General features: G+C 28.5%; 3 protein-coding genes across 4 annotated transcripts; 1 reads left to right on the forward strand and 2 right to left on the reverse strand.

Moving 5' to 3' along the window:
* Positions 1-6,250: 6,250 nt before the first annotated feature.
* Positions 6,251-7,736, reverse strand: LOC113372708 (zinc finger matrin-type protein 2-like). 2 transcript variants are annotated; one of them, XM_026613056.1, is made up of 3 exons: positions 7,708-7,736; positions 7,183-7,580; positions 6,251-6,547 (listed from the first exon to the last, which is right to left on the reverse strand). In XM_026613056.1, exons 2-3 carry the CDS (start codon positions 7,534-7,536, stop codon positions 6,311-6,313), a joined length of 591 nt encoding a protein of 196 aa, XP_026468841.1. In that variant the 5' UTR covers positions 7,537-7,580; positions 7,708-7,736; the 3' UTR covers positions 6,251-6,310. The 2 variants fall into 2 exon arrangements, with proteins under 2 accessions (XP_026468841.1, XP_026468842.1); XM_026613057.1 differs by lacking the exon at positions 7,708-7,736 and adding an exon at positions 7,660-7,691.
* A 188-nt stretch (positions 7,737-7,924) lies between these two features.
* On the forward strand, positions 7,925-20,409 carry LOC113373353 (DNA fragmentation factor subunit beta-like). Its single transcript, XM_026613660.1, has 7 exons — positions 7,925-8,032; positions 10,104-10,251; positions 10,365-10,583; positions 10,650-11,125; positions 11,195-11,329; positions 13,147-13,301; positions 20,240-20,409. Exons 1-6 carry the CDS (start codon positions 7,931-7,933, stop codon positions 13,294-13,296), a joined length of 1,230 nt encoding a protein of 409 aa, XP_026469445.1. The 5' UTR covers positions 7,925-7,930; the 3' UTR covers positions 13,297-13,301; positions 20,240-20,409.
* Positions 15,597-22,892, reverse strand: LOC113373354 (A disintegrin and metalloproteinase with thrombospondin motifs adt-2-like). Its single transcript, XM_026613661.1, is given in 17 exon segments — positions 15,597-15,680; positions 15,783-15,882; positions 17,170-17,224; positions 17,289-17,400; positions 17,464-17,600; positions 17,666-17,789; positions 18,005-18,156; positions 18,232-18,346; positions 19,616-19,682; positions 20,232-20,449; positions 20,558-20,700; positions 21,828-21,852; positions 21,854-21,935; positions 21,996-22,130; positions 22,193-22,298; positions 22,382-22,643; positions 22,728-22,892. Coding segments are annotated over 17 exon segments (2,034 nt in total). The 5' UTR covers positions 22,845-22,892.
* Between the last annotated feature and the right edge of the window lie 242 nt (positions 22,893-23,134).

Consider the following 23,134-nt stretch of genomic DNA (forward strand, 5'->3'; position numbering starts at 1 on the left):
AGGCTAAGCATAGTCTAAGCGCCACTCTGGTACAAATATTTACCCAAGTGCGTTTAGACTGTTAGAAAATGCTGCCACGCTAAGCACCCAAAAATGTCGCACAGAATTATTTGCAAATGCGTTTAGACTGTGACTATATCGGAGCACTTTTTCAATTTTGTGTATATTTGTGGGCAACTATTTTTTTTGGTTTTTTTGAAATTGAATTCGAAATGAAATGACGATTGATAATGTACTGGAGATAAATTGATTTTTCATGATTAACATTTGATTTGCTCAGATATAACAAGACAGCAAAAATAATGAGAGTTACAGTATGTGTAATAATATATTTGAAAACGTTTAAAATTTCTTGAATATTTCATTACGGTACGGAAAGTTCCAGCAATTTGCCTTAACAACGATGCCACACACCACTAGTTTTTTCTAAAATTGGTCTCATTTGCTTCAGCATAATCAAAAACACTTAGAAAACACAAATTTAGCAAATCTAGCTTTCCTTTGCACGTTTATTCATGCATCTATTGTTTTTATTCCTACTAACAAGTATTTTTATTTTTTTCAGATATTTGCAAATCATGCTGCAAACTAAAAAAGAAAAATCATTACCACTGTGATATTTGCTATCAAGCATTCGTTGACCAAACCCATCTTTTAATGCATCAACAAACCCACTCTAAACCAGAACCAACTGAAACCTACCCTGATGAAGAAGTGTTGGATTACACAAAAACAGAAGATTTATCAGTAAAAAAAGATGATCCTGATAATAGCGAATCTGAACTTGTCATAGACGAAAAACCTTGCGAAGAACTGGAAGTACAAAATTTGTCTGTACCAAATTCTGTGCCTAACCAGAATGGTAATGGGCCACATATAAGTCCTAAAGAAGACTTATTGGCACCAGAAGATTTAACACAAAATTGTAAAACACCGAAATTATCAACTGAATCTCAACAACAGCCTGTTTTTGACCAGCACCTTGCTGATTATTTGAATTACCAAAAAATGCAATTTTATTTGCACAACTACTATCAACTCATGAACCAACAAATGTTGACACAAAATCCACCATCACAAATTCGGCCAGAATTTCCATTTATGCCAGAATCATCACCAAGTCTGGATATTGGACACTTGAATGGACAACCTGTGAAACGTCCTGCACCTGAACCTGAGAACCAGGATACGACACCAAATTTCAAGAAAATTAAAATCAGGAAGTTTAGCGAATTGGCTGATACGTCTAGTAATGGAAGTTTTAACGAGTTTCGTCCTATATCTGCACCAAATATTGTCGACTCGTCACCTATTTTGAACCAAAAATTAATATCATCAAATTTTCCAATGGTTCAACACCTTATAGGCCAAGATGTGCACGCAGCCAATAAACCAAAAAATAACCGAATGTTCAAAGATGAACCTGTTCCTAAAGGTTACCTAAAATTCAAATTTAACGAAGACTGCAATTTTATGAATTGCGGATATCGTAATCATCAAAGCCACTTCCATTGTATAAGGTAAACAGATAATTTTTTTTAGACAACTTGTGTGAATATTACAGTAAATTTTATCTAATTTTACAGTAAATTTTTTTTTTTTCTTTAGGAATGATTGCTGTTATAGTTTCTGTGATAAAACGCGGTTTGTTCAACATTCTGCAAGACATGAACGACTAGACAAATTGATGGGTGGAGATTTTAAACAATTTAGAGCTAATATGAGCTGTGGTTATGCTGATTGCGAATATAATAAAAATATCGGTAAGTAATAATAATATCATAACACTTTAGTAAAAATACCCGTCGAGAACTGGTCGGAGATTTTTTCCTTATAAGATTTTTTTACGTTTCCTAAAACGACGTGAAATTTTCATCCCAAACAGATAATTCTATACAATAGTCAAAGCTAGATAAAATTTACAAAATCTAATAATAACTGTTATATACACTTGCATTTTAAATTTTTGAATAATGCGTAGTTGAATGAATTTACTAGCTTTATAATTTGTAATATACGGATTTAGGACATTTTTCCATATTTTTTAAATTCACTTTTAATTTTCATTTAGATATTAGCATACAAACTAGATAAAATTTTCTAAAGTTTAAGAAAAACTGTTATAACTGTTATAATTTGTAACGTGTGAATTTAGTACATTTTTTTACATTTCTTCGAATAACTTTTAATTTTTTTTCGGACAATATAGTTTCTGTATATCAGTAAAAACTACAACTTATTAAGAACGATTATATACACTTGGATATTAAAATTTTGAATAATTCGTAGTTGAAATGCAGACTTTAGTTCTTTAACAATGGATTGAGGGCTTTTTTTTACTTTTTTTTCAAATAACTTGTAATTTTCATTTGGGACATTATAATTTTCATACATCAGTAAAAACTAGACAAAATTTACTAAAAACTAGGAAAAACTTTTATATACTCTTGCATATTGAAATTTTGAATAATTCGTAGTTGAAATCAGAGACTTCAGTATTTCAGTATTTTCAACATGTGCAATATATAAATTTAGAACATTTTTTTACTTTTCTAACTTGAATAACTTTTAATTTTTGTTTCGGACAATATAATTTCTTTGGATTATTAAAAACTAGATAAAATTTATTAAAATATCGTAAACTTGCAAACATTTGCATAATAAAATTTGGAATAAATTGCAGTCGAAAAGCGGACTTTAGTATTTCCATAAAATTCGCGATATAAAAATCTAGGACATTTTTTTACATTTTTTAAAATTACTTAAAATTTTTATTCTTATTCTTATTGTAATTTGTTAACTTGAGAAAAAACTAGATAAAATTTACTAAAATCTAGTGAAAACTGTTTTATATACACGTATACTAAAATTTAGAACAATTCGTAGTTGAAATGCAGACTTTAGTATTTTAATAATTTGTTTTATATAATTTAGGACATTTTTTACATTTCCTAAAACGTATTTAAATTTTCATTCCAAACACTTTAATTTGTTTACATTAGTAAAAATTAGATAAAATTTACTAAAATTTAGTATAAACTATTATATACACTTGTATACCAAAATTTGGAATAATTCATAGTTAAAGAGTGGACTTTAGTATTTCCCCTATAAATAAATTCTAATATCTAGGACATTTTTTACATTTCCTAAAATTACTTAAAATTTTCATTCGGGACATTAATTTTTTTACATTAGCAAAAACTAGATAAAATTTACTAAAATCTAATAAAAACTATTAATTACACTTGGATACGAAAATTTAAATAAAATTAGGTGTGATAACATTCAAGAGGCACTTTTCTATTTCGCCTGCTTTATATATCTTTCTTGTTAATTTTATGCTGTTTATTTTTTTCCAAATAAGATTTTTTATATAATTTAAATCCGTTTGATTGTCATTTAAATTAAAAGCGTATAAGATAAAATTTCTGAGAATTCTCAGACTGTAAAATTAGTATTTAAGTGTATTTAGTTATTAGAAATATGTATATAGCGGATAAGATAGAAAAATTGTACAGAATAGAAATTATTGCATAGAATATAATGTATTGTAGTATGTGGCTAAATGATCAAAAGTTAGCAAGGCCATTAAATAAAATTAAAAAAAAAAAGAATTTGTATAGGAAATTAATTTAATGACTGTATTTTTTTATTTCAGGTCCAAATAATAAGTCATCCCACTTCCATTGCCAAATCTGCGATTTCATATGTTCCGATACAAACAAAGTAGTTGCTCATAGACGTCAACATAACAAGATGAATCAAATAAAAAGTGCAGGTTTCGAAAAATTCACACCAGGAATGGATTGCACACGAGGTGCAGGTGGAAATGAAAATTCTGATGGATCACCCAATGAAGGTTCGACCAGGGCCGAATCGGGCAGTTGCGTTCATAATATGAAACAAACACATTACCATTGTCTGGTGTGCAATTATGCAGTTTTGGGCCTGGCGCAAATGTCTGCACATAAATTTAGACACATGGAATAAACATGTAGTATAGATGAAAATTATTTTTTATAGTACTATTTAATATGAAATATTTATTTTTATACCCCTTGTACATATATTTAAGTCAATGAATTCTAAAAAGTATTCTAAATTAAAGATTTTTTTAATGGTGTTTTTGAAACAATTAAAAATATATACTGAAAGTATTTATGAAATGCCTTGGTAATGAAATATTGATATCTATATACTTAATAAATTTGTAACTTTTTTATATTCAAAGATATCAATTATAGTGATAAACACAAATAACGTGTATAGGCAAAAGTGCTTTTTTTAAAAATATATAATAAAAAAGTATTTTTATATACGAATATTATTTATAATAAAGTGGGAAAATATTATTAAGCATTAAATGACACAGTAATATTTATATTGTAATATTTTTGATAGTCATTCCCAAAAAAAATCTTGAACATCATAATATAATATAGTTTAAAAATTTATCTGCCAAATAATATATAAGATATAATTTAGTTTAGGAATATTTAATATATTGCATGTATATAAGAATTGAGCTATGCATTAAATATACAATTACCATAAGACTTATATTTTGCTAGAAGACTCACTTAAAAATATAATATATTATTATGAAATTGATAAATGTACAATTGTGATTAATTTTACTAGACATCAAATTAATTTGTATAAGTTTATTCAGAATATATAGTAAATGCGAAATGCACAATATATTATTAGTTTTAAATGAATATAAATAGTAATTGTTGCACTTGAGAAGATAATTAGCCATATGAATAAAATATTATATGTATCCATCATGTGCCATTTTGTACATATTGTATTTGAATGAATTTATAAAACTAAAGTTTATATATGCATAATACATTGTTATTTATGAATAGACGGAATTCTTATTTCAAGTTCTCATCATATTGCAAAAAAAACGATTTCAGAGCAAATTTGAAATGAAAAAATTAAAATAAGTATTCAAAATTTTTTAGAAAAGATTACTGATATTTGAAATGTGATACGAGACGTGTGAAAATGTGGGTATCATATTAAAATTTATCAGGATCATAGGATAATATTGAAGAAAATTGGAATGTTTATTCAATATTTTGAAAACAAATTAACACACTATAAAACGGTGCCAAATAGTTCTGGGACATTTTAAATTTAATTAAAGTGACAAGCAAATGGGTTTAAATTATAAAAATTATTTTGACAGAATTAAACAAGAATGTTATATAAGAATATATACGAAATATATAAGTGCCTCTTTAACACTATCACAAATCATTTTAATCAAAATTTTCATATCCAAGTGTGAATAATAGTTATCACTAGAATTTATGAAATTTTATCTACTAATTAAACCAATTATGATGTCCAAAAGGAAATTAAAAGTTATTTGAAAAAAAAAGCAAAAAATGTACTGAAGTCCTTGCAATATATAGAAATACCAAAGTCCGCGCTTCAAGTAAGAATTATTCGAAATTTTAATATACAAATGTATATAACAGTTTTTACTAGATTTTAGCCAATTTTATCTAGTTTTTACTAATGTAAACAAATTATAATGTCCGAGAAGAAAATTAAAAGTTATTTGAAAAAAAAAAAAGTAAAAAATGTACTAAATCCCTTGCTATATATAGAAATACCGAAGTCCGCATTTCAACTACGAATTTTTCGGAATTTTAATATCCAAATGTATAAAACAGTTTTTACTAGATTTTAGTAAATTTTATCTAGTTTTTACTGATGTATATAAAACAAAAAGTCCTGGGCAAAATTTCCAAGGTATTCAAAAAGATGTAAAAAAATGTCCCAAATTCACATCTTGCATACAAAATGTCCAAGCAAGTTTTATTAAAAATTTTATTATGTAAGTATAAACTATAATTTTTACTAGAATTTAGTAATTTTTATCTAGTTTTTACTAATGTACAAAAATTTAAATATTTAGAATGAAACTTTTAAGACATTTTAAGAAATGTCTTAAATATTAAAATAAACCTCAAAACACTAAATAAATAGAATCTGAACAAAAACCACCAGCAAATTTAAAGTTAGTAATATTCAAAATGGTAAAAACACCCGGTTGATATATTTATTCGTCCCACTTGTATTCTGATATATATTTTTATAACTCCAAAAAAATTTTAAAAATAAATTTTAATACAAGTAGTCACTAATTTTATTTTATTATTTGGGCTCACATACTTTTGTACTTTCATTTAACTTAAAACACACTTGCAATGTATATCAAATGTAAAACCAATTCCTTAAAATACGTTTATTTATGCACAATTTTACTTTAAACTAATATATTTCTTTACTTCTTTGAACCTCCAAAACCTGAAAAACCCATAATCGAAGCAAGTTCTTCTTGGCCTTCACCGACTTCTTCTTCAGCTTCTTCAAGTTTTCTTTTCCGTTCTCTTCGTTTTAGCCTCCTGTACTCCTTCTGTCTTTCTTCTTCTTCTTGGGCTTCACGTATCCGAACTTCTAATTCCACGTCTTTCTGCTTCTCTTCCATTTTTTTCTTGTTTGTCTGAAACCTCGCTTTCACCTGATAAAGGACACTGTTTTCTTAATAATTGAACCCGGGTAAAGAAATAATAATGATAAAGGAATGATGCTGATTTTCTTAATAATTGATCCTGAATTGAACTTGTAGTGTTGTAAAAAATCGTACATCAAAAGGTGATGATTTTTAAAATGTAGAACACCAGCTTAACTTAAAATTTAATAAAAAAAGCTTCGAAGGACTGAATATTCAATGTAAATCCTAATGACAGTCTTGTAACATGGAGATAAAATCAAAAAAGATCTTCTAGGCGTAAATTCCATATCACCACAGTGTATTTAATATTTTGATTATTATAATATAAATTAAAGAAAACTTTTTATTTAATTTAAATTACTCATTAACTCCTGGTAATTAAGATTTACAAATAAATATATCATTCTTTGATTAAATGACAAATAAAGTACATAATATGCATCAGAAGAGTAATATATGACTTCAATAGTGAATAATATATAACAAGACGCAAATAATTAAATATAAACACACCTAAAGTTTGATTGCTTAAAGAATAACATTTAAATTATCTAGATAATATGCAATAATTCAAAGCAAATGAGGTGTCTGAGATAATTTTAATAATGCAAACAAAAAAAATAACATATGTCTATTATTACCTGATCCAATGTACTCCGTTCAACCCTCATCGACATCCCCAGATTCCTCTGATGTTTCTTGCCATTTATGTGATCAAGAAAGTTAATCGAATCCTTAACAACACAATCACAGACATTACAATAATAGCCCCCCGACTGAGAGTTGGGTGTACTTTTATTAATGACAACACTTTTGCCCAAGCGGCTCTCTAAATCAACTTTGTAATCTCTCTGTTTCAGGTATTCCCTTTGGGCTGGGGTTTTGGAAGAGGTATCATCATCACTTTCACTGTCATCACGGAGACGTTCTGCAGCAATTCTTTCATATTCATCTTTGTCCCATTTGCGACGATGGTCATCAGGTCTCATCGACATGGTAAAGGATAGATAATAAATATCTTTTGTTGTGACAATATAACCTATAAAGTGTAACAGCACTTTTAGTACCTAACTTAAGTGAACACCAACAATTTTTGCATGCACTAATCAAATACTAACTACTATATGACTTAAACTTAATTAAACTATTAATGAACTACATCAAACCTTGTTTATTATTACACGGCAGCCATATTGACAACTGTCAAATTAAATTATTTATTTTTAACAAGATGGCCGACCTTGAATTCACTTTCACGAACTTCACTCTTATCATAACTCTGCAGAGTTTGACAGCTGAAGTGCACAATTTTTTATTGATTGACTTTTAATTAAATTTAATTATGTAAAAACAAGAGTTTTCTTGAAATATATCTCATAAAAATCAACAATGGTTGTGATAAAAGTGACAAATGTTGAAAGAACCAAAAAAGTCGGGGTAGTTGCCCGAAATTTGGAAGAATTCCACCACAAAGTTATGACGAAGTACAAGGTAAGGGGTAAAGAATAGTTATTTATTTATTTTTCTAGTTTAAAGTTTAATTTTGCAAAAATTAACGTGTTTTATTGAATATATAGCACATGGTTTTATAAAATATACATGAAAGTACTTGAGGCTTGATACTAAAATACAATATATCAAAAATTTATTTAGAGGTTCGGCTAATGTTATTTTTAATGTTTTATTAGTTTATCTTTGATTTTGTATTAAAAGTACAAAAATCTATATTAAAGCCTAAGCAATTGATTTATATGAAGCACCATATATCAAATCATTTTGAAATTATTGAATAATGGTTTTAATATCCGAATACTATAAGTTTTATTTTCAAATTGTCTTAGATGAAAACATATAACTCAGATATCTTCAATTTTGACATCAAAGAAGATTTGAACATTCAAGATATTTTTAATTTGACACTAAATATGAAAGTATTTTCAAATTTAAAGTATTGATAATGTTTTCTACACTTAGATGCTCATTTCGAATGAATTTGTCTTTAAATTGTGTTTGCATCTGAAATTGCAGTTCAATTTCAATAAAATCTATATCACTGAATGATTTATTATATGAATCATTAAATAATTGTTTTAATAATTTGGTTAATTTTAATATTTCATTTAGAGCATTCAAATTTTCTTCGATATCAACATATAGCCCACATAATTCTAATTTGATACTAAATAAAGGAGTAAAGTTACATTTTCTACAAGTATCAATAATCTTTTCTACATATAAAATCTTTCAATACTCATTTGACTGAATTTGCTCTTGAATTGTGTTTGCATCTGAAATTGCAATTCAATTTTTATAAAATTCTTATGACTGAATAATTTATTATATGAAGCACACAATTGTGTATGACCCAATTCAACAACAATATTTGTTTTAATATCCAGATGATATAAATGATTTACTTAGAGCATTCAAACTTTCTTCGATATCAACATATAATCCAGATAATTTTAATTTGATACTAAATAAGAGAGTAAAGTAACATATTTTTGTATTACAAGTATCAATAATCTTCTCTACGTATAAATAAACTTTCAACACTCATTTCGGTTAAATTTGCTCTTGAATTGTGCTTACATCTGAAACTGCAATTCAATTTTAATAAAATTTGTATTACTGAATAATTTGTTATGTGAAACACTATCAATTCAACAACAATATTGGTTTTAATATCCAGATAATTTAAATGTTTTACTTAAACATTCAAATTTTGTCGATATCAATATATAGCCTCCATAATTTCAATTTGATACTAAAAAAGCGAGTAAAATTTCATATTTTTGAATTTTAAGTATGAATATTCTTTTCTATGCAGATATAAACTTTCAATACTCATTTCGACTGAATTTGCTCTTGAATTATGTTTTTTATCTCAAATTGCAATTGAATTTTGGTAATTTATATCACTGAATAATTTCTTATGTGAAGCACTATGAATTCACGTTAAAATTATTGAAAAATGGTTTTAATGCCCAAATCATTTAAATGTTTCACTTATACATTCAAATTTTCTTTGATGTTAACGGTATCTCCCTGATATCTCTATTTTGATATTAAATAAGCGAGTAAAGTTACTTATTCTTGTATTGATTAATATTTTTTTCTATATATATAAATAATCTTTCAACACTCATTTCGACTGAATTTGCTCTTGGATTGTGTTTATCTCAAATTGCAATCTAACTGTAATAAAACTTATATCACAGTTAAAGCGTATGAATAATTTATTATGTGAAGTGCTATTAATTCACTAATTTTCGAACTGATTGAATAATGGTTTTAATATCATAATAGTTCAAATATTTTACTTAATATTCAAATTTTCTTTGAAGTCTACATATCTTTAAGTGAGTAAAGTTACATATATTCGTATACAAGTATCAACTACATTTTCTACGACTACTCATTTCAATTTAATTTACCCTAAAATTGTTTTCACGTACAACTTCAAATCTTATCTTTGAAATATGAACGAAAACACTGTAAGATTTAAAAATTATTTTTAGTAGAAAATTCTGTCTACTAAAGTCATGTATTTTATTTATAGTTGACCGATAAACAACTGATGAAAGACGTAACATATCATTTAACTTCTGATGGTGTCTTGATCGATTGTGATGAATATTTTCAAACCCTCGAACCACAGACATCTGTGATGATGGTACTCAAAGAACAAAAGGATTATATTAAAACAGGCATGGAAAGATATTGCCACATTGTAGAAAGAATAGATTTATATTATTAATTTAAAATTTACACTCTTAATATATAAAGTTTTCTTACTTTGATTTTTTAAATCTTTAATTAGATTTTGAGTTTCTTATGGAAAACATCAGGGTGTGGCAAAAAGATTATCTGAACGCTGGAAAAAGTGTTGAGTTATTCATAAAGCAAAATAATGATAAAATCTTTTCTGAAATTTTTGCTGCTCTTAAAAGCTCTAAACTTGTACCTCATCATGAACGAATTGGGATATCTGATAAATATCTGAAACATGATTGTATTGAAGATAAACTTTGGTTTGAAGGTATTATTATTTATAATACTAGATGATTTAGAATATTTTGAAGACTTGTTGGTGTTTTACTCGTAGGTTTGGAAACAAATGCCAAAACTAAAGAATTGTACATGTTTAAAAAAGCACAAGACCGTATTCGCTCATATTTCTACAAAACCAAAGACGATCTCTATCACTCTATTGAATATAGAGAAAATAAACTTGCAAAATCTGAAATCGACTTCTTGATCAATAACTTCAAAAAATGGTTGATACATTACGGATTTTTCGGACACATTTTCGATAGAACTAAATACACACAAATAAATAAATTGGACGAAACCAATGCTGATGATAACATACTAAAAGCAAAAAAACTGAAACTAATGAAAGACGATAACAACTTGACGGTTTTGGAAAAAAGTCTTTCGATCTTCCCTTTGAAAAAAACTGCAGTTTGCGATTCTCTCGGAAAATTTTCATGCCAAGGTGCTTGGAACAAAGTTTGCTGCGTTTATGGAGATCATGTTATCAACCCTTATATATCGAGAGAGTACAGGATTTTGTTTCAGGTAGAAAAATATAATTATTTAAATAAATAAATAATTATATTTTTCTCATCACATTTAATTTACCAACAGACTTGGAACTTGGATCATCAGGTGGAAAAGTCGCGTACGGTCATTCCAAATATATTAAAAAATGTTAAATATTTGATTGATGACCAGGCTACATGTCTTGTGCACCCTGATAGACCAGCAGTTCACCTAACTCAGGTAAAAAGCATGAAAAATTAAAAATTTTTAGTCTAAAAAATACCTGTATGTGAATGTGGAAGTATGTGTTATATAAATGAAAGAGGCAGCTGTGTGACAAAAAATTAAGGGAAATCATGAGAGGGAGAGAGGGATCTAGTAAAATATCAATTGTATTTATTTTTACCTGAATTTAAAAAAAAAAACTAAAATTTTATGAATTTGTCGTAAATTTGAAAATTTTGTTCGAAAAATTTTACTTAACTAAAAATATATTTAAAGTTTCGTTCGGAAAGTTGGGTAATTTTAAATATCACGACGTATCACCAAGGAGGAGGAGGACCAAAAATCCCTAAAAAATTGATCACGTGATTAATGGACGCCCCCTAAAAAAAAATATATGAATCATTTACTCACTGCAATGCATTCCACATGTAATATAAAAGTTTCTGGGGCATAATGATTCTGAATCTGAAAATGATTTTATTTGAATTGAATTGGCACATATTGGATATTCAAGGATTTTATATATTATTGCCGCGTTTTTTATAATATAATTAATTTTTTGAATTACGAAGCGACATCCGAACACTCATTTTTGACTTAGGCTGTGGCATGTCTAGCGAATAAAGTAGGATTTTCAAAGTTTTGTGGAAAAATTTACATCTTTGATTTTATAGTCATAGATTTGTATTAAGGTCACCAGTTTGGCTGGGACAGTCCCGGATTTCCATCTTGTGTCCCGGATTTTTTTAAAAGCAATATTTGTCCCGGGTTTAGATCTTTTGTTCCGGATTCTCCCGGGTTTTCGAAATGTATAGGTCTAAATTGAATCTTAATTCTTACTTCATAATAAAATTACAACTACCTATCAAATAATCTGAAAATGTTCTGTACAAATAGCCTCCCATATTTATAATTTTGAACTTTTATCTTCAATTTTACGAAAATTCACAAAAAACATGAAAATTGAATTTTTCGACTGTCTGGAGTAAGTGCTGATTATTTTTAAATAATTCTGAAGAAAATTTTATAATAAGTTTGGAAGCAAAAAAATATAAGATAAAGCATAACATAATCGAATAACAAAGTTCTTACTCAAAAAAATTACTCATTTAAAAAAGACGGATTTTTATTGCATTCTCAAATAGTATTTGTTATTTTAATATTTTTACAATTTTTCGTTCACGTTTTCGGGCGCACGGATCAAACGATTTGATTGGTTAAAAAAACATTCGATTCTTATTAATAGAGAGTAGTGCTGATTAGTTTTTTGGCAAAAGTCGGTCCAGCCGTTTTGGAGTTACAGAGCAGAGAGTGCAGAAAATAGAAATCGAGTTTTTGAGAGAACGGAGCTTCCGATTTTAATGATTTAACAAACATTCAATTTGTAATGATGGGGAGAAGTGGCGATTAGTTTTTGGCAAAGGCAGGTTCAGCAGTTTTGGAGATACGGAGCTAAATGTGCAAAAAATTGCAGTTTTTGGGAGAAATACACATCCGATTTGAATAATTCAAAAAACTTTCTGCTTGTATTGACGAAACGATTTTTTTTTGGGATTTTTTTTTGATAATTCAGATATTCAAAATTTTAATTCGGTACGGGAAATTCCAGCAATTTGACATACATCACTAATGATTACTAAAATGACTAATACAAACCCCTATGGTTTTGTGGCAGAAGGGTGAACCGTAAGTGCCTTTTAAAAAGCATCAATGTCGGCCAATTTTTACTACTTGGGGGTATAAAAAATAGATATTGACCGATTCTCAGTCATCCCGAACGTGGTTACAAAATTTCATAAATGTTTCAGAGGAATATTATCAATTTATTTCAGGTAATATATTTTTTGGAGCTATTCACTATGGCAAATTTGAAACTAGTTCATATAGTTTGCCATGATAAAAAAGCACATGAATTGCAATCTTCTGGAGGTTGTTTGTGCACAGAATGCCATGATCAAGAACAAAAAAAGATGTCGTTTTAAATACGGTAAGAAAACGATGAAAATAATTTTAGTTTATCAAGATTTCATGAATCTCAGATTGCTAAATGTTTTTCTTGAAGAAAACAGTTATCAAATCAGCTTACGCTTTATATGTACCTAATTTAAAAAAATGAATAGTGTGTACATATAAATATATATTTATATTTTCTGACTATATTTTTATAAGACAGAATATATTTTTAATATCACTTTAGCTAACAATTAATTTACAAACTTAAATTTGTGATATTTTTTGAGCTTTGCTCATGTTAATTTGAATAGTTGAAACTTAATCTAAATTTTAAATATATAAAACTATTATATATATATATATATATATACAAAAATATAATAAATAAATGTTAATAATATTTCTGTAAACAGTCTTGACCGGCTGAGAATCTCAAATAAGTTGTGATAATTATATTACAAGTAGAATTAGATAAATTAGCCAAAAGTTGATGTCGTCCAACATATTTACTCGAATTTAAAAACATTATTTATGAAACCAACAAAATCAATGAGCTTAAAATATTAAACAAAACCTGTTAACTAGTATAATTTCAAATAATATTTAGCTTTTTAGCATCAATACGTAAAAATATTGCCATAGGTAAATATTTCTATGTTGATCTCTACTTTGTTGAGGTAGTAATTACTGACAAATTAACAGTATTAGAAAAAATTAGATGATTTTCTGTAGTCATCCAACTGGTGTACAAATAAATACTTCAATAATATAACTCAATATATTTTTCTATTCTTGTGCATCAAATGCAAATAATTTTAGACTGATGTAGCATATATTGTTGATGGGAATAGCAAATTCACCTGTTGTCTGTTGCACTGTACCTATAATTATATAATAATTGTATATGCCCTGTATTTATTTTCCAAGGCTGATTTCGTTCTTATCGAACATCTAATTCGTTCTAAATTATTATTATGAGCAGTTTTATTCATAAGCAGAATTATTTATAAAGGGTATCCCAGAACTCAACGTCAAGTGGAAATTATAGTATTGATAGTAATCATTATGAAAAATATTAGACAAAAACTTTATTACGGAAATTATGAGCTTTTGAGCGCAACTTAGAGCTTTGGTCAAATTGTTACCGTTTTTCGGTTATCGTATTTCATTTTCATTATTTTTGTCAATTTAAACTTTGCAACCGCAAACGTAAATATTTCTAGCACCTCAGTAAAAAAATAATGACACACATTTTCCCAATTTTTCTAGAATTAACATTTTTTGGTAAAGTATAGACTGAAAGTTTAAAAATTTCTTGACTTTGTAAGGCTCTCTTTTAAAAAAAATGCATTGAAGTATGTTGGTAAGTTCCATGAAAAGTTCACGCATTTAATCAGGATTATATTAAAGTAAAATACTTTATATTTTATAATAAAAAATTTGAGTAAAAAATTAGAAACCTAAAAATAACACAAAAGTAGCTAGTGCATTTTGCTCACAGTAAGTGCAAATGCTTGATGTGTTATTTTTAGGTTTTTATTTTTTGTACACGATTTTTTTATTATAAATTATCAAGTGCTTTACCAATTTACAATCCTGACTAAATATTCGATTTTTTTTTATTAAACGTGCTAACATACTTTGGATCATTTTTTTTTAAAAGAGTCCCAAAGTCGATCAATTTAGAAAAATTTAAATTCATAGGTCTAAATTCTAAAAAACTTGGGACGTTATTTTTTACTAAGGTACATTATTTTTTACATTTATGGTTACAGTTCCAGAGTTTAAAAAGGAAAATTAATAACAAATAACTAAAAAAACAAAAAAATTATCACCTTTTGACCAAAGCTCTAGACTGGACTTAAAAGCTCATCATTTTCAAACTACATATATATTTCCAATTTTTTTCATAAAGTTGCTATCAATACTATCATGACGTTGAGTTCTGGGGCACCCTCTATAAAAACAATAATATATTTCAAAATTGTAGGCCATTTGTAGTAGACTGATGTAATAAAAATGTAGTAGTAAAATATATAAAAGCAATAAATATATGTGCTATATAATTATGACAAATATTAGCCAATATATTATATAAATGCAAATTGTTGCATATTGTAGTAGTTAAATTCAGGTATTGGAACTGAATGTAAAATTATATAGATTGAGATACAAATTGATTTTAAATTTTGTGGAACAGCTTGTTTTTTTAAACAAAAATCCCAAATAATTTTCTTTTCTATTCAGCACAAAAATACAACATTTTCAAAATTATATTAATAATTTTATTTCCATATATCTGTACAAAATTCTGTTATCATCTTCCAAATTATCTCAGCCTCATTATATTTGGCGTATTGGATTTTAGTAGCCACGATGTATCAGAAATCGGTATGCCATCGGTTCCAAATTCCTTGAATTATAATAATAATAAATATTATTAGTATAGACATGATGGTTGTAAATTGATGTACAGTATAATCAATAAATATAATAAATAAAGGGTTGTTTTTACCAAACATTGTCCGCTCACACAGTATGCCCTTATAGGTCTTCCTCTACTGCAATCGGTGCCAAATGGAAACCATCCTGATGGTCCATTTACTAGGTAAAACCTTAAAAAAATGACAAATATATTATTATATTATATATTTGGCGAAAAACAGAAACAAACTGTGTATTTTGTTTGGATCTTGTATGAATTTTCCAAAGCTGATTTCGTTTTTATTGAACATCTAATTTTGTGCTATTAAGCAGTATTATTTATACAGGGTGTCCCAGAACTCAATGTCAAGTAGAAACGAGATTATAGTATTGATTGTAACTATTGTGAAAAATATTAGACAAAAAATTTATTCCAGTTAGTTTGAAAATTCTGAGCTTTTGAATACAACCTCAAACTTTGGTTAAATTATTACCATTTTTTGGTTATTGTGGTTAATTTTTATTATTTTTTGATTCAGAATTTTAGGAGTTTTATTCAATTTTTTTTAATTATTATTAAAATTATTATTAAATTATTTTTTAATTATTATTATGAAGTTTCAGTAGGGTAGGTACAGTAAAGGGCCGAAAATCGAAAATGAAAATTTTTGCATTTCTCGGCGTTTTGAAGGTTTCTGAACATTTTGGCATACCTCAGAAAAAATGGATGTGTGTGTGTGTTTTTTGTGTGTCCGCATTTTTTCGTTCACGTTTTCAGGCGCACGGATCAACCGATTTGAATGGTTTAAAAAACATTCGATTCCTATTGATAGGGAGATGTGCTGATTAGTTTTTGACAAAGGCAGGTCCAGCCGTTACGGAGATATGGAGCAAAAAGTGCACAAAACAAAACATATTCAACAAAATAATTGCTTTTGAAAAAAAAAATTGTTTCTAATTTTTTTTTTCAAAAAATATTTTTGTAATTTTGGATTAAAAATTCAAACAATTGTTCAGACTAAGCACAGTCTAAGCGTCACTCTGGTACAAATGCTTACCCAAGTGCGTTTAGACTGTTTATGTACTTTTCCAATTTTGTGAAAACTATTAAAAATGTGAAAATGCCGCCAAGCTAAGTACAGTATAAGTAAAAATGTCGCACAGAATTAATTGCAAATGCGTTTAGACTGTGAACTTGCACTTTTTCAATTTTGTGTAAATTAGGCAACTATTTTTTTTTAAAATTGAATTCGAAATAAAATGACGATTGTTAATGTTCTGGAGATAAATTGATTCATGATTTACATTTGATTTGCTCAGATATAACAAGATGGCAGAAATAATGAAAGTTACAGTATTTGTAATAATATATTTGAAAACGTTTAAAATTTCTCGAATATTTCATTACGGTACGGGAAGTTCTAGCAATTTGTCTTAAGGCACGATGCCATACACCACTAGTTTCTTTATTTTTTTACCTGTGTTGAAGTTTTTCATCCTGACAAGCGACCCGACAAGCTCTGTGTTTCTCATCTAAAATAAATTACAAATCATAATTTTTGCAAATAATGAGAACGTTAATAATTTAAAAAAATACCAGTTGTAGGAGATATTTGCATCCCCAAACCAGACAAACGTTTGACCCGTTCCTTATATTTTGTACAAATGGCAGTAGCATATTGAAATGTTGACCAAACCCTAGTACACTCCTAAAACAAACATTTATTTTCAGTCATCTATTTATTGGCTAAGATTCATGTATTTATTATTACATTTATATTTTGATGGCACAATTGGATGTTACTCATTTTTGGTTTACTTTTGGAAGTAATAAGTCTAATTCCGCTACCACTTTCCATGCAATTGTAATGGCAGGAGCCACTTTGCTGCCAAGCCAAGCCACGTTTACCTAAAATACAAAAACAATAAAATTTGTTAGAAAATATTTGATGTATTTTTTGTTTTCAAGCGTACCTTTGTAGTTGCCTCGGGAATATATTTCAGGTTTATCCCACAGGTCGACGCGGTTGCTGAATCCTTGACAATATTCAGCAGATAGTTGGAATCTTGAATCTGAGTTGACTTTGCATTTAAATTCCTAAAAAATTAAAAAATTTACAACAAGTAGTGGCTACTTTTAGATTTATAAGATTATCCATTTTTATGGAAATTTAACAAAAATCGAAAAATTGAGAGTGACTGGTAAAATAATATTGCTCATTGATTCATGGTTGTTCATCCAATTTGGTCCCAAGTGTTTTTATTTTTTAAATAATGTGATTACAATTTTATGCTATCAAAGAGTTAATTTACCTCACAACGTCCAGAAATGCAGTAAAATCCGGAGGCACTTCCAGGTTTGCTAGACACTCCAGATCTGCAGGACGTACCATCGGGTAAAGACCAACCTCTACTTTTTCGGCCACCTCCTCGAGTAGCACACCAAACGGCACAGGCATCCACGGCTTAAAAAATATACATAAAAATAATTTCAAATATTAATAAAAATATTTCCAAATTATTTATTTATGATTACATACGGTTTCTATCTTGTATCAAAACACTGCGCCCTGTCAACTCAGAATCGACGTCTCGAGCCCTGGTGCAAATTTCGTCCGAAAATTCTTCGACGGTCATTCGATTTATGTCTTCGCACTATAAAATTTCAAATTCATTATTTAATTTGATAAAAGTTTAAAGTGTAGTGCAAAAACGATAAAAAAGGTACAGTACTCGTATTGGATTTTTACTTTTGGAATAGGGTTGCTTAAGTCGTACCACTGCCTAAGATAAATTTCAACTTAAACTGTCTCGGTTAAATTTCATAACACAGAAAGTGAAATGCAAACAATGATAAAAATTACAGCAGTGTTGATTGCATTGAATTCTTGCTTCAGGAAAAAGGTGCCTAAGTCGTACCCCAGATATATTTTGACTCACAATTATAGTTTACATCATTTGGTGTATGGTTGAACTAATTTTAATAAAATAAAATTAGTCGAATAAGCAAACGGTTGCAATTTAAAGGCTGGTCGACTTTGTGAACCAGGAATAATTAAAAAGTTAGCTTTTTGTGATGCTTTAACTCTTGCCAGTGATTGGCAAGACCATGATCCTAACATTTTTTTACAACAGTTTATTTATATTGTTTATATGACACCGTTTAAGAATATTTAAATCGAAAAAGTTGCTTAGATACTGTCAGTAGTTTCAAGTCGAACTTGTGTAAAATTTCTTACTCGTATCGAGTTAATAAAGGGCATTTTATGGATTTTTTTCGTGAAATGCGGAAAATAATGAGATGAATACAATATCGTAAAATTTTTGGTGAAAAATTCATGAATCCATCTTGTTTAATATCCCAAAGTTTTTGAAAAAAATGGAGAACTCATAGTGAAAAACTCACGAATCCATCTCGTTTTTTAGCACTCAGAGACTTAATAATTTTATTAGTACATTCATCACTTTTTGGGATTATTATTTTTATTAATAATAATTTTTGGCTTGGTAACTAACAATTGAAGAAAAGTTGATCCCAGGCCAGATTCTTGGTAATTAATGACTTGGTAATGACTAAAGAAAAGTTGATCTTATACTGAAATCTTTATATATTTTTAGTGACAGCTGTGACTAAGGCTATAGGTGGTACGACTAAGGCAACCATGCTCCTTGATTGTACCGATAGCATATTTTCGACTAACATAAAAGTAACAATGTTAATGAAAAAAATAATCAGATATTTCGATAAACTCCAGAAGCTTTCGTTACTTTTGTACTAAATATTACAGCATTATTTTCTTGGGGGATACGAATTAAGTGACCTTACCTAAAAAAAATATATTGACAATGAAATATTGTCAGTGTTACATAATAATTTCTAAAGATGAAATATTAATATATTATATTAACTATATTATTTATTACCTGTGGTGCGTTACATGTTAGATATTTTTTGTCATGACCCTTGCACGCCGGATCACTATTCTGAAATCTGTGAAAATTATACAGTTTTATATAAAAATACTTCATAGTTTTACTAGGCAATTTTAATTAAAAAAAAACAAATTTGTAAAATTTAAAAATAAATTGTTTTAATACATAAAATTTGAGTGTTTGCTAAATAAACCTAAAAAATTAGTGCTGTAACAATTCTTGTGATATTACACAAAAGTAGGTATTGTAAATTGCATAAAAATATAATATTACTATTATTAAAAGCTTTATTTTTACTTAAAAATTATTATTTATAAAACCTAAGCATATTTTGAACTAACATAAATATTTTAGTAAAAAAAAAACAGCAATTGTTTAGCATAAATGAAGATTCAATAGCATCAATAAATTATTCAAAATTAATTGTCAAGTTGGAAAACTCAAAGCTTTATTTTTCTTAAAAATTATTATTTATGAAATCTAAGCATATTTTGAACTAACATAAATATTTTAGCAAAAAAATAGCAATTGTTTAGCATAAATGAAGATTCAATAGCATCAATAGTGAAAAACTCATGAAACTAACAATTTTTTCCATTTTTCTTACCTGTGCAGGTTGCATTTCCTCATGCTAATTCGGACACCAGTGCTTCCTTCTTCTAAAGCCGAATTTTGATGGCCATCAGGGCCATCCAGACAAGCAGATGCACATTCTGAGAAAGGGCTCCAGGGCGTCCAGGCTGGCCCTTGGGTGTAGGATGACGACATTACGTCATCTGCCGAAACTGGAGGCGATCGGAGGACGCATTCTCCACCACGACACCACTTAGTAAAGGTCAGATTATAAATAAATAAATCGATAAATATATGTATATATATATATATATATATATATATATATATATATATATATATATATTACATTTCTTTTACCATATTAAATCCACATTGAGTTCCTTCTAACGCTGGATGTGACGTCCACGTATATTTTTCACGTCTGCAATGCAAATCTCGACAAATTTCTTCACTCGATTGCAACAAACTATGTGAACTGCCTGCTCCGTACTTCAACATACCTTCAAAAATTTTATCAAAATTTATCTTGCAATTCAATATAAAAACTAGTGGTGTATGGCATCGTGCCTTAAGGCAAATTGTTGGACCTTCCCGTACCGTAATGAAATATTCGAGAAATTTTAAACGTTTTCAAATATATCAATACAAATATTGTAACTTTCATTATTTTTGCTATCTTGTTATATCTGAGCAAATCAAATATAAATCGCAAATCAATTTATCTCCAGAACATTAACAATCGTCATTTCATTTCGAATTCAATTTAAAAAAAAATAGTTGCCTAATTTACACAAAATTGAAAAAGTGCTCCCGTATAGTCACAGTCTAAACGCATTTGCAAATAATTCTGTGCGACATTTTCACTTATACTGGGCTTATCTTGGCGGCATTTTCACGTTTTTCAATAGTTTTCACAAAATTGGAAAAGTGCTCCACATAAACAGTCTAAACGCACTTGGGTAAACATTTGTACCAGAGTGACTGTTAAGCTTAGACCGTGCTTAGCGTGGGTAATTTTTTGAATTTTGAATCCAAAATTACAAAAATATTTTTTGGAAAAAAAATTAGAAACAAAAATTTTTTTCCGAAAGCAATTATTTTGTTGAAACAATCAGAAAGCTCTTGGAATAATTCAAATCGGACGCTTAGTTTACTCAAAAACTGCCATTTTTTGCACATTTAGCTCTGTATCTTCGAAATGGCGGGACCTGTCTTTGCCAAAAACTAATCACCTCTTCTCCCAATCATTACAAATTGAATGTTTTTTAGATCATTCAAATCCGATACTCCGTTCTCTCAAAAACTCGATTTGTATTTTCTGCACTCTTTGCTCCGTATCTCCGTAACGGCTGGACCTGCCTTTGCTAAAAACTAATCAGCACATCTCCTTATCAATAGGGATCGAATGTTTTTTGAACCATTCAAATCGGTTGATCCGTGCGCCCGAAAACGTGAACGAAAAAATGCGGACATACAAAACACACACACACATCCATTTTTTCTGAGGTATGCCAAAATGTTCAGAAACCTTCAAAACGTCGAGAAATGCAAAAATTTTCATTTTCGATTATTGGCCCATCACTACAACTACCCTACGGGAAGTTAAAAAATTTTTCAGTCTACTTACATTGCTGGTCTGCGTTAAATCTTTCCGCCTGGCAAAGATCCTTCTGCCGAATGATCTAAGGGACCTGCTGAACTTCCATGATCTAGCAAACAGTGGGACTGGGTTGAACTAAAATTAATTGAAATTAATATTAATTGCATTTGGAAATTTTGTTTGTTCAAGTCTTACTCTAAAAATTTCTGCAAATATCGTTTGCTACACATGGACCAAGTGATTTTTCCACTACCCAACGTTGGTGACATTATGTAACTTGTGGGATCGCATTCGTTGTCTGCTAAGGGCCCATCGTGCCTCATCCCTAAACTATAAAAAAACACATTAATAAAATAATTTGTTGAGGAATAATTTGTAGTATTATTGTATACTTATGGCCAATTTCGTGAGCAACAACATAAACACTTTCAAAGTGTCTGCCTTCATTTACAGTACAACTGCTGGTTGTTGTGCACATTCCACCAACTGGTGCTAGCCCTAAAAAAAATTGAAAATTATGATTTGTTTTAATTTTTATGTGAATATAACAGCATTTTTTTTATCATTATCCTTTATCTTACCGACGACTTGATGGCTAAGTTTCCCAGCTTTGCTGACCACATACAAATCCAATCCGGTTAAAATAAGGGCATGGTCCCAGTGCAAAGGGTCGCTATCGGCTATCGGATTTTCCTGACGTTGCCAACCGCAAAAACTGCTCAAAAAATCATCAATATCTTGTGGACGTCGAAGTCCTGATGGATCTTCGTGCAAAATTTCTAATCGTTTTAGTAGAAAATTTACTGGGTGACCCAGGGAAGGATCGTGGTATAGTAATTGAACCTGGGGAAGAAAAATTTTGTAATAAAGGAAATTTTTGTTTGTTTTTATTTTTTGGTTTTGAGATTTTATAAAAATAATTCTTACCCCATTTATCATCGCCAGGACAAATCTCAGTAGTTCCCTTTCGGTATTTTTTGGATAATTTGCAGACATATGTTGGTACAACTCTCTGTCTATAAATACTGCTGTTTCAACATGCATTGCTGAAGATTTGATACTCCTTTTAGATCTTTTGCTAATTTTGTCAATAAATCTGTAAATTAGTAAATTATATCATTTCTACTTATTTATCTGATGAATCCATTACCAAAAATGATGGTAATTTATTACAATAATGGTATTTTTTTCTACTTACATTTTATCATCGTTTTCATCATGCACACACTGATGTTCCATATTTTTCCTATCAATTAATCTAATTTCACTATTATCGGCAGGATCGTTTGCATATTTCCTAAAATCCTTATTGCTAAAGTTTTCATTAGAACTAT

This window comes from Ctenocephalides felis, unplaced genomic scaffold (genome assembly GCF_003426905.1).
Source record: "Ctenocephalides felis isolate EL2017-DRISC unplaced genomic scaffold, ASM342690v1 CF-g0.4_SCAFFOLD_01604, whole genome shotgun sequence".
NCBI lineage: Eukaryota > Metazoa > Arthropoda > Insecta > Siphonaptera > Pulicidae > Ctenocephalides > Ctenocephalides felis.

Excerpts from the sequence above, each read along its gene's own strand:
- LOC113372708 (XM_026613056.1), bottom strand. The coding sequence starts at position 7,536 with ATGTCGATGAGACCTGATGACCATCGTCGCAAATGGGACAAAGATGAA. Across the intron at positions 6,548-7,182 it reads AACGGAGTACATTGGATCAG|GTGAAAGCGAGGTTTCAGAC; the intron begins GTAATAATAGAC and ends GTCCTTTATCAG.
- LOC113373353 (XM_026613660.1), top strand. The coding sequence starts at position 7,931 with ATGGTTGTGATAAAAGTGACAAATGTTGAAAGAACCAAAAAAGTCGGG. Across the intron at positions 10,252-10,364 it reads AAAGGATTATATTAAAACAG|ATTTTGAGTTTCTTATGGAA; the intron begins GCATGGAAAGAT and ends ATCTTTAATTAG. Across the intron at positions 11,126-11,194 it reads AGTACAGGATTTTGTTTCAG|ACTTGGAACTTGGATCATCA; the intron begins GTAGAAAAATAT and ends ATTTACCAACAG.